Here is a 14,797-nt window from a genome sequence, read left to right on the forward strand (position 1 = left end):
CTTTATTTTATAGATTCAAGAGTGGTGAAAGCAGGGGCGCCTGGGTAGCGCAGTCGTTGGGCGTCTGCCTTGGCTCAGGGCGTGATCCCGGCAATCTGGAATCGAGCCCCACATCAGGCTCCTCCGCTGGGAGCCTGCTTCTTCCTCTCCCACTCCCCTTGCTTGTGTTCCCTCTCACTGGCTGTCTCTCTGTCAAATAAATAAATAAAATCTTAAAAAAAAAAAAAGGAGCGGTGAAAGCAGAACCATTCTTTTCCACACAAAATAATGCATAGATAACCTTGGGTAGGTCCGAGGAGGGCTTTGATTAACAGGCGCGTGGGGTGGGGGGAGTCTCCTCTTAGGTATTTCTAAAGGAACTCAGGTTGTTCCTGTCGAGCCAGCAAGGACTAGTCGAGATCACTCCATCAGATCCTATCATGGCGCAGGATAAGGCCCAGACGGGAAGAGGTCGTGCGGAGGCGACACGGTGACACAAAGCGGAGCCAGAACTGGAACCCCGGAATCAGAACGCTGCCTTTTTTCACCGCCTACTCCGTCGGTCCGGGCCCGCACCTCCTAGTCGCGGGCCTTGGACGGGAAAGCTCGGACTACGGGCTTTTCTCGTCCGACCCTAGCGCTTCTCTCCTCCGCCCCCTGGCCCTGGTTACTCGTCCAGTGGCGGGGCTGGGGAACAGGGTTCCCCTTCCGCGTCTTCACGGTGTCTGCAAAGCTGTCCTGCGCTACCGAGGCCACCCCAGCCCCGCCTGTGCACAGTCCCGTTTCTGACGCGGTTCAGCTCGGCCACCTGCGACCCCCCGCCGCTGCGCGCTCTCCCCACCCTCGGGCGGGCGGCGAGCGACACCTCCTCCAGGGGGAGGTCGGGCCCACATCCATGCCCTTCAGCAGTTCACCTCCTCGCCAGCCCCAAAGACGCCCACACCCCCACTTCCTTTCGTGCGGCGCCGACCTTCCGGTTGCTCCCCATTCTAATTGGCTGGCTGAGCGCTTCCTCAGGACTCGGCCATTCGGAGGGGGCCGCAGCGGTCCTTCTAGCCGTCGTCCCGTGGTCTGGCCTCCGTCTTTGGACTACGAGTTCTCTATGCTGTTGGCGACGACATGTGGCGCCTCCCGGGACTCCTGGGCCGAGGTAAGGGACGTCGGAGCCGCGGGTCGGGAGGCAGCTGAGACTTGGAGCTAGAGAAAAAGGACGGCCCAAGAAGACTGAGCCGAAGCTGTAGCGGGCGGGGTTAAAGTTGAGGGAAGGCGGGGCCTAAGTGGGCGTGGCCACACTCGCCTGTCGGGGGTCCCAGGAATCGCGGTGTGGGTGGGGCGCATGGGAAGAGGGTGGAGCGTGGAGCCACGGAGACGGGTGGAGCTATTGGGAGGGGGGAGGAGTCAAATAGTCGGTTCTGGAAGTCTATGAAAGATGAGTAGGGGCCGCTGGAGTAGGCGGAGCCAATGAGAAAAGGCGGGATTTAGAGACGGAGAGTCAAACATTGAGCGAGTTTGTGTGTGAAAGTCCGGTAATTTTATTATAACGGTGATTGTCAGCCCTGGGAGGACTTCGGAGTCACCTGGGGAGCATTTTCAAACTTTGCCCCGAATGATCCTGGTTAATTGGTTCTGGATGGCGCCTTAGAAACTGTACTAGGCGGGGCGCCTGGGTGGCACAGCGGTTAAGCGTCTGCCTTCGGCTCAGGGCGTGATCCCGGCGTTCTGGGATTGAGCCCCACAATCAGGCTTCTCTGCTATGAGCCTGCTTCTTCCTCTCCCACTCCCCCTGCTTGTGTTCCCTCTCTCGCTGGCTGTCTCTTATCTCTGTCAAAAAAATAAATAAAATCTAAAAAAAAAAAAAAAGAAACTGTACTAGGCAAAAGAGTCCCTTGTATGTCCTTGTTTAAGAACTGCAGAGGCAGATGCCAGTGATTCCTGGGTTTTTGGGGTGGGGCTCTGTCAGACGGCAGAGGGAAGATCAGTGGGACCGCCATTGCCTCAGTTCTGTTTATGTCGAGGTGCTTGATCTTTGTTGTTCTACACAGCTCTTCCCCGTCGGCTGGGACCTGGCCTCCGGGGGGTGACCCCCAAGTCCACCAACCCAGATGGGCCACAGGCTGCCTCCTCCAACCTGGTAGTTCCTGTGCCCAGCTTTGACAGGTGAGGTACTCCCATTCTGTCACCCATCTCTTCCTCTGGCCTCCTCCTCCTCCCACTTGGGATAGAACTTGATAGCCTTTCTTGCCTCATCTAGGTCGGGCCCCCATGGCTCAGGCCCAGGCACAAACAGGGGCCCAAGGTCTCATGGATGGAAGGATGCCTTCCAGTGGATGTCTACCCGTGTTTCCCCAAACACCTTGTGGGATGCCATATCATGGGTAAGGCTTCCCCAGTCCTGTCCTTGACCTTTGTGTGGATGAGAATGACCCTGCATGGAAATACAGCCTAGAAACAAGAGCTAGGGCATCATTGTTCCCACACTCAAAATTTGAGTAACCCATGGCATTGGGACATATTTGGTGAGATATTGCTGCTCCCCCTCCCCCTGCCTTCTTTCTCCTTTTATTCAATAAACATTTGTTTAACACCTTCTCTGAGCATTTTTGTTAGGCACAAGTGACACAGTGGAGAACAAGGTAGATGTTATTTTTGCCTCGATGAAGCTTACAATGAAAAATACTAAATAGCTAACACTTTATGTATTAATGTAAATATTGTATATGCATTATCATCTTTAATCCTTACAAAAATCTTACAAGGGAAATATAACCTCCATTTTATAGATAAGGGAACTCAGGCTCTGAAACTTTAAGTAACATGCTCAAGGTCATACAGCTATGAAGTAGAGAAACCATATTTATCTGGAGCTCATGCTCTTAGCTACCATGCTCTACAGCTTACTGTTTATTTCTCTGTGCACTCAAATTTTGTCTTTCTCCCTCAATGAAAATGTAAATTCCATGGGGACAGAGACTGTAACTTGTCTTTGCCAGTGTACCCAGTGCCTGTTGTAATAAATATTTGGGTGTGCACGGGAAGGGACAGAGAAAACCTAGTACAGACCCTGGTACATGATAGTTGCTCAGAAAATATTTTTGACTCTGACCTATAAAGTCAGGTGCTCAGTAGCAAACACTAGGTCCAACAAGGCAGACCCTTTGCCATCCAGGTTCTGCACACATCACTCTCGCTTCTGTCACATCTCATCCCTATCACTTTCATGCTGTGTACTTTGGACAAGTAACTTGACTTCCCTGAGGATCGGTTGTCTCATTGTAAATTGGTGTCATCAGCAGAATGGACCCTGGAATGTCTCCGTGGCAGGGCCACTTCTCTCTGTGGAGCTGTGGACTAGGGGCATAACATACTCCGGAGAGCAGAGCATTTTCCCAGTTTGTCAAAGATCTGAGCCCTAGAGCAATTCCACAGTGAATCCTTCTAGAAACTGGGCCCGGATTCCAGGGGTCCAGATGCTATCCCTCAGCTCTGTCACTATTGACCATGTGAAAGGGCCTGAGTACAAGCTGTCCCCACTGCCATGGATACATGTCCCTGTTTTTACATGCTGGCACCTTTTCTTCCTTCTGGCCTCAGTTCACATATCACCCCTACAGAGAGGCTTTCCTTGATGCCCTATTTTCTCAGACCTCCCTCTTATGCTCTGTGAAAACTCCTGATTTGTTTCTTTTTTGGCATTTAGCTTAACTTGTAGTTGTTGTGTTTATTTCTCTGTGTACTCAAAATTTGTCTTTCTCCCTCAGTGAAAATGTAAACTCCATGAGGACAGAGACTGTAATTTGTCTCGGCCAGTGTACCCAGCGCCTGTTCTAATAAATAAGTATTTGGGTGTGCACAGGAAGGGGCAGGGAAAACTAAGAAGTCACTGGGCTAGGAGCTAGCTTAGGTCTTCTACAGACCTGTTGGAGAAGAGACACCGAGACACCTTCAGCAGGCCTGTACCTGTGAATGTGTCTCTGGTGGGCTGGCTTGGGCAGAGGGAAGAGAAGACTTGTGCCCTAGGCTAGAGAAGGAGAGTGAACCTGATGGGGAACTCTGACCTGTCACTGCATTTGTGGCCAGGCCCCAGCTTACCATATTATCTTTTTGCCTGCTTAGACTTTATTTATTAATTCACTTATTATACATTTAATAAATACATGCGTGTATTTATTGGTGCTATATCTTAGTACTCTCCTGGGCTCCGGGGGATACATTAGTGAGCAAGACACACATGATTCCTGCCCTCATGGTGCTTAGAGACTAACAGGAGAGACAGAGCTTAGCTAAATAATTGTCGGGGTGATTATTTAAGTACCATGTGACCAGGGCTCTACAGGGGAAGTTTGGGTGTGGGAAGAGGATTAGTTGGCCTCAGCCAGGAGTCAGGATAGGCTTCTTGGGGAAGTGATGTTTGAGCTGAAGGGTGAGACTGAAGGCAGTGACTGGTGCAAAGCCGGGTCCCTGATGTGCTGTCTTTCCCAGGGCACTCTGGCCGTGCTGGCCCTGCAGCTGGCAAAGCAGATCCACTTCCAGTCGTCCCTGCCAGCAGGACCTCGGCAAGCAGGGCACTGCTCCTGGCACAGTCCCCTGGACCATTTCCTCTCATCTCCCTGGTGGCATCCACGCTCCTGTGAGTTCTCAGTCCCAGGGACAGGAGGGCTAGGCTGGGAGTTTCTCTGGGCCAGGAAGCGTCTCTGGACACACCTCAGGAAAAGAGCCATCAGCAGCTCCTTGCCTTTCCTATCTGAAGTCAGAGGAAGGGGAATGTGAGGAAGTTCTATCCACCCAGGGTGTGGGCCACACCTGCCCTTCAGCGTCCTCCCATGTCCTCCCCTTACCTTCCATGGAGGGAGCCCCACAGGGATCCAGGGTACTTTAGATACTGGGCGTGGCTTCCTGGTTACCCCTCAGCCAGTTGGGTCATTCTCTGGTTAGTCATTCATGAATAAGTGAATCTTCATTGAACAGCTATTATGTACCATGGTACCCAGGCAGGACAGCCTAATGGTTAAGGCCCTGGAGTTAGTGTCGGGGTTCATGCCCCAGAGCTGTCGCATACTAGTCTTGTGTCCCTGAACAAATCACTTTTAAATTCCCTGTGCCTCAGTTTTGTCATCTATAAAATGGGATAATTAATAAAACCTACCTCATATGTTTCTTGGGAAGAGTAAATGAGTTAATACACGTCAAAGAGTTAGAACAGTGCCTGGCAAATAGTAAGTACCCAGTAAGTATTAGTTTAAGATCTTGTGATTATAATCATGATCAATATTATCAAACAAAGTGTTAGCTGCTGGGGCTAAAACAGTGAATAAGGTAGATGCCCCCCTGCTACTGAAAGAATTCAGGCAGAGGAATGATTTATATCTAAGGCAGGAGATTAGCATAAATGGGGACCCCTACCAATGGAAGCCAGCAAAGGAAATGGAGGAGGGATGTCGAGGTGTGTGAAGGCGGTGTCAGAGGAGATTCCCCATTCTTCCCCCAAACCTCAGAGAACATTCAGTCAAGCCTGAGCAGACTAAGCTGATCCCCTTCTGATGTGGCTGCGCTTACTGGGTCTTTCCAGCACTTCGGAGGCACATCCTCCCCAGCCCTGATGGCCCAGCTCCCAGGTATACTGGCCCCAGGGAACCTAGGCTGGACCAGGAGGAACTCTCCACTCAGCCCGAGAACCTCTCTTCACACGGCTCCTTGAGGGCATCTGGTCTTCAGGGTCCCTCTGAGGAAGGTATGTTTCCACCTCCTAGAATAAGCCCAAAGTAGGGGGCGGGTGGGGAATTGGGCAGATGGACATTTGTCTCTGCATATGCCGGATAAGGGAATTGTCATTCCTCTAGGGCCCCTGCTTTCTGGAGCAATTTGGAATGATTCTGTTCCCTAGCAGTGGCTCTGGCTAGAGGGGCTGGGGAGACTAGGACAGTGGGAGAAAAGGAGAAACCACACTTTCTCCTTTGCCTTGACTGGGTGTCACCCATTCTCCTTGCAGATCCCGGTGATCTCAGCTTCCTGCCCACCAGTGGTAGTTTCCCATACAGGGCAAAGCCAGCCCAGCCTCAGCCCACTGTAGACAAGCAGGTATTGTTCAGATTTGGCCTCCAGTTCCACGTAACATTCCCCTGGGCAGGTGGCAGTTCCAATGAACCGTCCCATGATGAGTCTTTATATTTCTTCCCCAGGAACAAGATAAATCAAAAACTCTTTCCCTCGAGGAGGCTGTGACTTCCATTCAGCAGCTCTTCCAGCTCACCGTTTCCATTGCTTTCAACTTCCTGGGTAACTGGGTGGACCTTGCATCAAGGCAGGCAGATGGGAAAACGGAAAGGGTATGGGGTTGCTCAAACAGAGTTAGGGTAGGGAGTGGTTTAAACAAGAGAGAGTTTATTTTCTCCTGGGTAAGCAGACCAAATCTGGCATGGTGGCCCAGTGGTGTCAGGGACCCATCCTCCTGATTCTGCTATTCTTAAAACTGGTTTCCATCTCAAGATCCAGTTTGGCTATTCAGCTTTTTTCTGGAAGGGTAAAGGTGGGAAAGCTAAAGGATCACTCCTTTTCAACCTAGAAGTTGTACAAATCATTGTCCAGAATGTAGGCTTATGGCCACGCCTCCTTGCAGAGGAGACTGGGAAATATAGTCTTTAGCTGAATTGACCACATGCTTACCTGAAAATTCTGTTCCTATTTAAGGAGAAGAGAAATCTTGGAGGATACCTTGTATTTTCTGACACATTTAGGCAAGAGCAGGCTCCTGAGGTTTGGAGCAGGCCCTCAAGTGCCCAAACAGGAACCTATATCCAGAGACTCCAGGTGCCCCTCCACCATCTGTCCTGTTCTCCATGGTGACTTGGCTTAAGTTTCAGCCCTTTTAATGTGGCAACTCAGATAATGGGCAGATGGGTGAGAAGCTGGGATTCATTCAGTACAAATTTCACCTTTTGCTAGGCCCTATTTTAGCTTTTAGGGATACAGTGATTCATAAAACAGAGTCCTTACTCTCATGGAACTGACATATGAATCGGGATGGGGGGGAGAAAAACAGTACATTGGCAAACATAAGAGAATTTCTGATAGTGGTAAATGTTATAGAGAAAAGTAAATAGGGGAACACTCCTATTTGTCAGTGACTTGGGGAAGGAGCAACTTTGGATTTGGAAGTCCTCACCGATGGGAAGAACTTTGCACTAAGGCTTGACTCACAAAAGCAAGCCAGTCTTGTTTCCATCCAGAGAAGGAGCTTTCCAAGCAGAGGGAAGAGCAAGTACAAAGGTCCTGAGGCAGCATTGGGTTTTGCTTGTTAAAGGAACAAAAGAAAGGTGAGTGTGGCTGAAACTTAGAGATCACCAGGACAGTAGAAAAAGATGGAAGTCAGAGAAGCAGAGAGGGGCCAGATCAGGCAAGGCCTTCTGAGCCACAAAGCAGTGTGGATTTTCAAAGTGAGATAAGAAGCCAATGGAGGGTTTTACACTGGAGTAGGAGGAGGGGCCGTCACATGATCTGATTTACTTTTTCAGATTTCTCTGGCTGTTGTATGGACAGACGTGGAGGGCAGGGATGCCAGAGGAAACAGGAGACTGGGTGGAAGCTGTTACTGATGGCATAGCAAAGCCTCATGGTGTCTTGATTTAGGTTAGAGGCAGAGGAGACAGAGAAGAGAGGTGGATCAGGGAGCCAGCTTGGGGAATGGGCACAGGGTGGGATCCTTCGTCCTCTTGAGTCTTCTCAAGGACAGAGGGTTCTGAATCCTGGACAACGAATCTTCAGGCAGCAGGGAGGTGACTTTAATTCACTGCGGGCTGAATGGAACTTGGCTTCTGCCTCATTAGCTTTTTGTGATTTTGATAGGCAGACAGTCTTCTGAGAATTTTCTTGCCCATTCCTTCATTCATATATTCATTTATTCAGCAATGCTAAGCAGTGTGGCAGAACACAAAGGGAGCATAAGCCATAATCATATTTTGCATTTGTATAGAGCTTTCACCCTATGCAAAGTTATTTCTTCTACATTCTTTTTCTGCTTCTGCCTCCAGGATTTTGCAGTCTAATTGAGGAGACAGGGCTTGTACTCTGGAAACAGTTTAGTTCATAGAAAAAGGCTTGTATATTAAGTAAATGCATGCCAAAAGAGTGTTTAAAGCCTGAGTGTGGTCTGAAGTTTCCAGAGAAACAGGATGGGAAGGCCTGATGGTGGAGGCAGAGAGATACCCCAGGCAGGAGAGACAGCTCAAGCAAAGGTTTGAATGGGGACTCAGCTGTGCCCAGCCCCGTCTCTGTTTTTCATTTGCTTGTTTGTTTGGATGATACGATGAACATGGGCTTGGCTATCTGACATCCCTGAGATCAGGTCACAGCTGTCTTATATTCTCTCTCACAATTTCCTCCTAAAGCAGGGTTAACAGTATCAGCTGTTACCAGTTACATTTAGTAGCAAGCAGCCTAGACCCACTCTGGCTAACTTAAGCACAGAAGGAAGCCGTTAGGATATATTGACTTGCCATGGGTCAGAAAAAACAGGAATCAGGAAAGCTCCTGGCATCCGGGGTGGGTAATAACTTAGGGACAGTGTCTTCAGAATGCTGCTGTCAGAATAAACCTGTAAAAGCTGTTTTCTCTCGTGCCTCAACCAGGTTTAAGATTCCAATTCCTGAGTGAGGGAGTTATTGGTTGGGAAGAGCACAGCACATTGACTGATCGCAGGGAATGGGGTGGGGGGAGGGAGACGGCTGCTTCCAAAGGGAGACCGGGATGCTGTCACCAAGAAGAGGACGTTGTCTAGGAGGACGGAACCCACTGATATATCTGGCAAACCAGTGAAACATTCGGAGGATGGAAACATGCGAAGTGTCTAGCACCAAAAAGAAAGAAAGCAGCCTATGAGTATCTGGCCAAAGAGGTGGGGAAGTTCACAGAGGAAGCTGTGTTTCTACCCCGTGCTTTCTTACAGGCACAGAGAACATGAGGAATGGGGACTACACGGCAGCCTTTTCTTACTTCCAGAAGGCGGCAGACCATGGCTACAGCAAAGCGCAGTACAACGTGGGCTTGTGTCACGAGCATGGTAGAGGCACCCCCAGGGACCTTGGCAAGGTACTGCACCCTCTCCCTGTCCCCAGGCCTGTCCACCGTGCTGCACTGTTCAGAGGTGCCCTCCAGAAGTGAGCGGTGGGCAGGGCTTGGGCGGAGTTCAGCTTCTTTCTCTCAGCCACGAGAGAAAAAGAAGCAGCTCCTGACTTCTAGGAATTTAGATTCAAAAGGAATCGGGGACCTTGTCTTTCTTCTCTGCAGCTGTATCCTCAGGACCTAGACCTTTACCTTGATGAATGGATTAATTCATTCTAAATAAGTAGCATAAGTACACAGGGATGTTATATACAAGAGTGGATTTCTTTGAATTGTATATGATGGCAAAAAAAAGAAGAGGGAAGCAATTTGAAGTTCCTTCAATGGTGAATTGGTTAATATCTCTGTGGGTCTTAAAAATGATGCACTAGACCTGTATTTACTGGCTGGGAAAGACATTCTTGGTGTATTGTTAAATGAAAAAATAGGTTACAAAATTGTGAATGTTGTTCTCTCTCTCACTGTTTCTCTCTCCCTATACACATATGCATTTATATATGTGTGTGTGTGAATGTAATGCGTGTATGTATAAATACGTGTGTGTGTGGGAAGATATTTGCAAAGCTGTAAACTGAAAGGTGAGTGGAGAATGATCTTTAGGAGGCAGAGTTTCTTGGAATTTCGGGTTTCTATTTTCAATTTATCTGTATTTTGAAATTTTGGCTTCTCTGTATTTTCTGATTGATTTGTATTGATTATGTCCTATTTAATTAAAATAATTTTTATAAATTTCACTCGGCGGGAAAGCTGGCTTGCAGGGGTACCCACTGACTGGGGGTCTCTCCCTTTGTCCCAGGCAGCCCTTTCCTACCAGCTGGCTGCCAGCCAGGGCCACAGCCTGGCTCAGTACCGCTATGCCAGGTGTCTGCTGCAAGGCCCGGCCTCTGCGGGGGGCCCTAAGCAGCAGAGGGCAGTGTCCATGCTGAAGCAGGCTGCAGACTCGGGCCTGAGAGAGGTGAGTGCCCAGGTGGGGTCTCTCCTGGGCACGTGGATCACGTGGGGCCTGGAAGGGAGCGAGATAACCTTTTACCTTCCTCCCTGACCACAGGCTCAAGCTTTCCTCGGGGTGCTTTTCACCAAGGAGCCACACCTGGATGAGCAGAAGGCTGTGAAATACTTTTGGCTCGCAGCCAACAACGGGGTAGGCAATCTCCAGCGTCCCGGCATGTTGGGGATCGAGTCTGAGGAAGGAGGGGATTTGGGAACTGGTACCAAGCTCCAGGGGGTGCACACGAGAAGCTGGACAGGAACACACTGGGCCAGCTTCAAGTCTTAACGGTCCCTGACCGCCTGTGCGAGCCCTGGGCGGGTCTGGTGGTGCGGGGAGCTGGCTTACGCCCGGCTGCGAGAGGTGCTGGTGCTGTCACACCAGCCGCGGGAGGAGTATCTGCCGCACAGAAATGACTCAGTGCTCCAAGGCGGGGTTTCTTCCACAGCCGGTTGTTACAGTGACCAGCGCGGTACCGTCCGGTTGCGTCCTGTTCCCGTTTCCCTCGTCTCGGAGACCGAGATAATACTGCCTCGCCTGTCCGCTGCTTCGCGGGGTGGTGGTGGGGGTGGGGGTGAGGATCACAAGCTACCTGAGGTCACAGGTGCGCGAGCACTTGGTCGGCGCTGCACGGGGAAGGTGCCGCCTCAGGAGCAGTGCGCTGCAGGGAAGTCAGAAGACGCGGAGCAGTTTGGGGGGGCGCCAGACGTCGGGGGGCATTGGCGCCCGGCCTGCAGGATCTACACTGTGTTCTCCAGAGTATCAGTTCCACGGGGTGTTCATAATACCAGGGAAAACATGGTCCTAGGGGTTTGGAAATACTGAGCTCACCAGGTGTCTTCAGTGCAGGAGATCTCAGAGCTTTCCCTCTATGCGAATTACCAAGAAGCCATCTCTGGTTTGCTGTATTCCTCAAGTGTACTTGACCAGGAGTTTTTTGGGGGGTGGCCTCCTGGAGGACCAGGAGTACTGGATTAAAGCAAGCCACGTGCCTGGACTAGAATTGCCCTGCGCAGGGGCTGCTGCTCCTCTGTGTCTTGGGGCCAACACAGTGATAGCTTCATCGAACTCCTGGGCATCAGAATACTCTCTTATTTTCACTCGGTGTTACCTGTCATTGCCATCAAAAGGTGACCAACGTCACTAGCCAGTACTGCCTCTGTGCCTGCCTTCCTTGATGGACCCCCAGAGCCCTCCTCGGCTCCTGAGGGAGCCTCACATTCTTCATGTGCTGGACAAGCCCGGGGGCCCCTTGGTCTGCGTTAGCCACCCAGCGCACTAGAAGGAGAAGTGCGCAAAGGGATGCTAGGTAACACGGTGTTGGGCACAGTCCTCACACTCACCCACTCCAGTAGGAATTGTGTCTCTGTAGGTTTGTACTGAGCAGTGTGGCAGGGTGGGTGTTTTGGCCTACGAGTGTCAGGTACCGTGTTCTAAGCTGGTCTATGGCCGTGAGTCCACCATATTTATTACGTAGACTTTGGTGTGCATGTTACAGAAACTCTGGCCAGAAATTTGACGCTAGAAGGTAGAAGAGAATTGGGACTGTGGTTGGGAATCAACAGAGTATTTTGTTTTTTTAAGTTGAGGGCTTGAATATAAGGATAATAATCCACCAGAGAGGGAGAGATTAATGATGTGGGCATCTAAAGGTATGAAAATAATAATAACATAACCTAAGTACTGTTCATGTATTAAAGAATATAATCTTCGTAACAATGCAGTAAGGTAGGTACTGTTATTTCCCACTTTACAGATGAGGAAACTGAGGCACAGAGGCGTAGAATAGCATGCCTGAGGTTCCTCCACAGTAGGTGGAGGAGCCGAGACTGGAAACCAGGCCGTCCGGCTCTGCAGGTTGTGCTCCGAAGCCCTACCCACTACTGCCTCCTAGTTCTCAGACGAGAGAGCATCCAGAGCCTTTTCACCTTTCAAAGGGGGAATGTTCTCTGTACCGTATTTCTGCAGCGCCTGGGCAGAGGTTCAGAAAGGCATGCAGGGCCTCTGGGAGGCCTAGCCTCCGCTCTTGCTCCTGGCTCTTTCAGCTGAAGTAGGAGCCTGACTCCCGGGTTCCCCGTGGTTGGGCTGGCTGCTCCCTGTGGCCCTCACTTCTGCCTGCCTTCATCACCAGCCTCGGTGAGAGAAGCTGCCGCGCTGCTCTGGCTCGAAGCTCCCTGGGCAGAAGGATCCCCATCTCCTCTGTGTTGGGCAAACTCCGGGCCTCTGGCTTTTTCAACTTGAGATCCCTTGGTACGGGGGGGCCAGGACTGGGCCTTGAACCTGCACGGATGAAGCCCCAGCTTTCCTGACTGCTCCACCTTCCTCTTGCCTTTGCGTTCCAGTTGTTCACTCCCGCATGTGTGCATATCTGTGTGTCTGTCCATTTTCCCCTTTAGGACTCACAGAGCAGGTACCACTTGGGAATTTGCTATGAGAAGGGCCTTGGTGTGCAGAGGAACCTGGGAGAGGCTGTGAGATGTTACCAGCAGTCAGCCGCTCTGGGCAATGAACCTGCCCAGGAGAGGTTGCGGACCCTCTTTTCCATGGAGGCAACACGTAAAGGTGTGTGTTGAAGCCAACAGGTACCCTCTCGTGAGCTGATTACCCGTGACAGAGAAGGGGGTGGCAGTAGCCCTTGGTCCACTTGCCATTTCCTGCCCCGATGATGGGCAAGAGCACAGCTTTTTTGAGTCAGATACACCTGAGTTTTAAGCCCCGCTCTGTCACTGAACTTAGACTCGGTGTCTCTGAGCCTTAGGTTCTTCACTTCCGGAAGTGAGGGTACCAGTGGTACCTCTCGCGTTGGGTTGTAAGGATTAAATGAGAGGGCTCTAGAGGGCTTCTTAGCACAACCTGGCACACAGCAGGTCGTGAATCAGTGGTCGCTGCTGTGATGATGTTCCAGGAGAGACGGTATCCCAGCACTGCCTCATTGCCCTGAGTTACCCTTCAAGGGCTCTGAGAGTCCTGCTCACTCAAGAGTCACTCGGGCTGGCCTGGGTTAACAACGGCAGAGGCAACTACGTCCTTTATGAAGTCCTTGCTCCAAAGTAGGAGCTCACAGTATGAGTAAGAGCTGCTCTCACCTCTCCTCACAGCCCTGGCGCCCAGCGACCTGGCAGTTAGAGGATTGAAGTCCTTCTCCAGTCCCTCCCTCCACAGCCTCAACACTCTGCTGGCAGGAGCCTCCGGCCTCCCACACTCCTCGAGCACAGGGAACCTTGGCCTCCTCTGTAGAAGTGGGCGTCTCGGAGCCAGCCCCGGAGCCCCCAGCAGGGCTCTCCCCCCGCACAACTACCCCTTGGAAAGGAGTCTCGTCAGACTGGGTTTTGGCTAAGGTGAGATAAGACCTAGGCACTGGTGCCTCTCACTCGTGTTGGGGGGAGGGCGGAGAGGTTGGATGGTAACAAGAACAGGTGTCACTGTCCCTTTCCAAGGTGGACATGCCGGTGGGAGCTGAGGTTCTCAAGCAATTTCAAGTGCATGGCTCATAAATGACTTTGTCCTTTCCCCTAGTTGGTAGCCTCCCAGATGAGCAGTGGAAACATTCACGGTGATTTCTGGTTCTGTGCACAAAAGGGATTCATTCAGTGACATGTGAAAAATTCTGCTGAAGGGTCCAGAGACCCTGGACCTCACCTTAGCCTATGACCTTGAGTAAACCCCTTACCTATTTCCTCACATGCCTCAGTTTCCTCAGGCTCAGACTACATCAGTTTTTGCCAACACCTGATGTGTGTGCCTCTGGTGGTTCACAAGAGGATTTTAGGTCCTCAGTATTTGCTCTCTTAGGAGTTGGATATTTAATATATAATATAAAAATGTGACTAGCACATTGTGGTTTCACAGATATAAATAATCCATTTAAAGAAAAACGTTGTGAAATTGGATAAAGGGGAGCACAGATCCAGAGAGGTGGCAAAAACCACAAGGTTGGTTCCGTGAACGGCTAAAATTTAGGGAACACTGAATCGGGCCATTCTCAAGATAAGCCCCAACATTCACTTTCGGTCATCTCCTATGGATTCATGATTATCTCCCATTTCACCTTTGAGTTGGAAGGAACAAGTTTCTTGCCTACATGCTTGACCTATCTGCTTAATTTTTTCAGACCTTCTCACTTCAGCCCTAAAGAAGGTAGCCTGTGGGTTCTCAGAGAGATACCACAACTTGAGTCCCAGGGCAGAGGCCAGGTACCCGCTCAGCTTCCCAGAGAACCTTAAGCACCTGCCCCAGCACAGTAAAGAAGAAAGTGTGTGAAGACCCAGGTCGTGGCCCTGTCAGCTTGAAGCAGTGACTGACCCGCAACATTGTTTTCTCAGTTGTAAACCAAAGGCATTGGTGTCTGCCCTTCTACCCTCCCGAGCCCGTGTAGGGCATTTTGCTGTAGAAAGGACCTTGGTCCTCACTGAAGCCCAAGGAGGCAGAGTGGTGCCCGTGGTTACGTGGCTTTATGAGTCACCAGGCCAGGAGAAGACCCAGGTCCCCTGACTCCCGGCCCGGGGCTCTTTTGCGCCAGTTCACACTGTAGCTTTACGTGCAAGTGTTCTTGTGGTCCGGCCAGCGTGAGGGAGGAATGGAGACTGGGCACCTGGAGGCTCACAGCAGGAAAGTATAGATTTCGAGATCCTTGTTTGTGAACAATATGCCAGAAATGGATGGGAGTTTAATAAAATAGGTATTGGATTATCTCATCACTCTTGCCCTTGAGTATGT

General features: G+C 50.7%; 1 protein-coding gene across 1 annotated transcript; it reads left to right on the forward strand.

The window, feature by feature from the left end:
- The first annotated feature begins 972 nt into the window (after nt 1-972).
- DELE1 (DAP3 binding cell death enhancer 1) lies at nt 973-14,775 on the forward strand. Its single transcript, XM_011219772.3, has 13 exons — nt 973-1,129; nt 2,022-2,136; nt 2,231-2,354; nt 4,459-4,606; nt 5,546-5,707; nt 5,966-6,054; nt 6,156-6,252; nt 8,918-9,060; nt 9,890-10,048; nt 10,142-10,234; nt 12,478-12,643; nt 13,180-13,419; nt 14,193-14,775. The coding sequence occupies exons 1-12, from the start codon at nt 1,099-1,101 to the stop codon at nt 13,416-13,418; spliced, it is 1,566 nt and encodes a 521-aa protein (XP_011218074.1). The 5' UTR covers nt 973-1,098; the 3' UTR covers nt 13,419; nt 14,193-14,775.
- Nucleotides 14,776-14,797: the final 22 nt, after the last annotated feature.

The sequence above is a fragment of the Ailuropoda melanoleuca genome, chromosome 3, assembly GCF_002007445.2.
Source record: "Ailuropoda melanoleuca isolate Jingjing chromosome 3, ASM200744v2, whole genome shotgun sequence".
In the NCBI taxonomy this organism is placed as follows: Eukaryota; Metazoa; Chordata; class Mammalia; order Carnivora; family Ursidae; genus Ailuropoda; species Ailuropoda melanoleuca.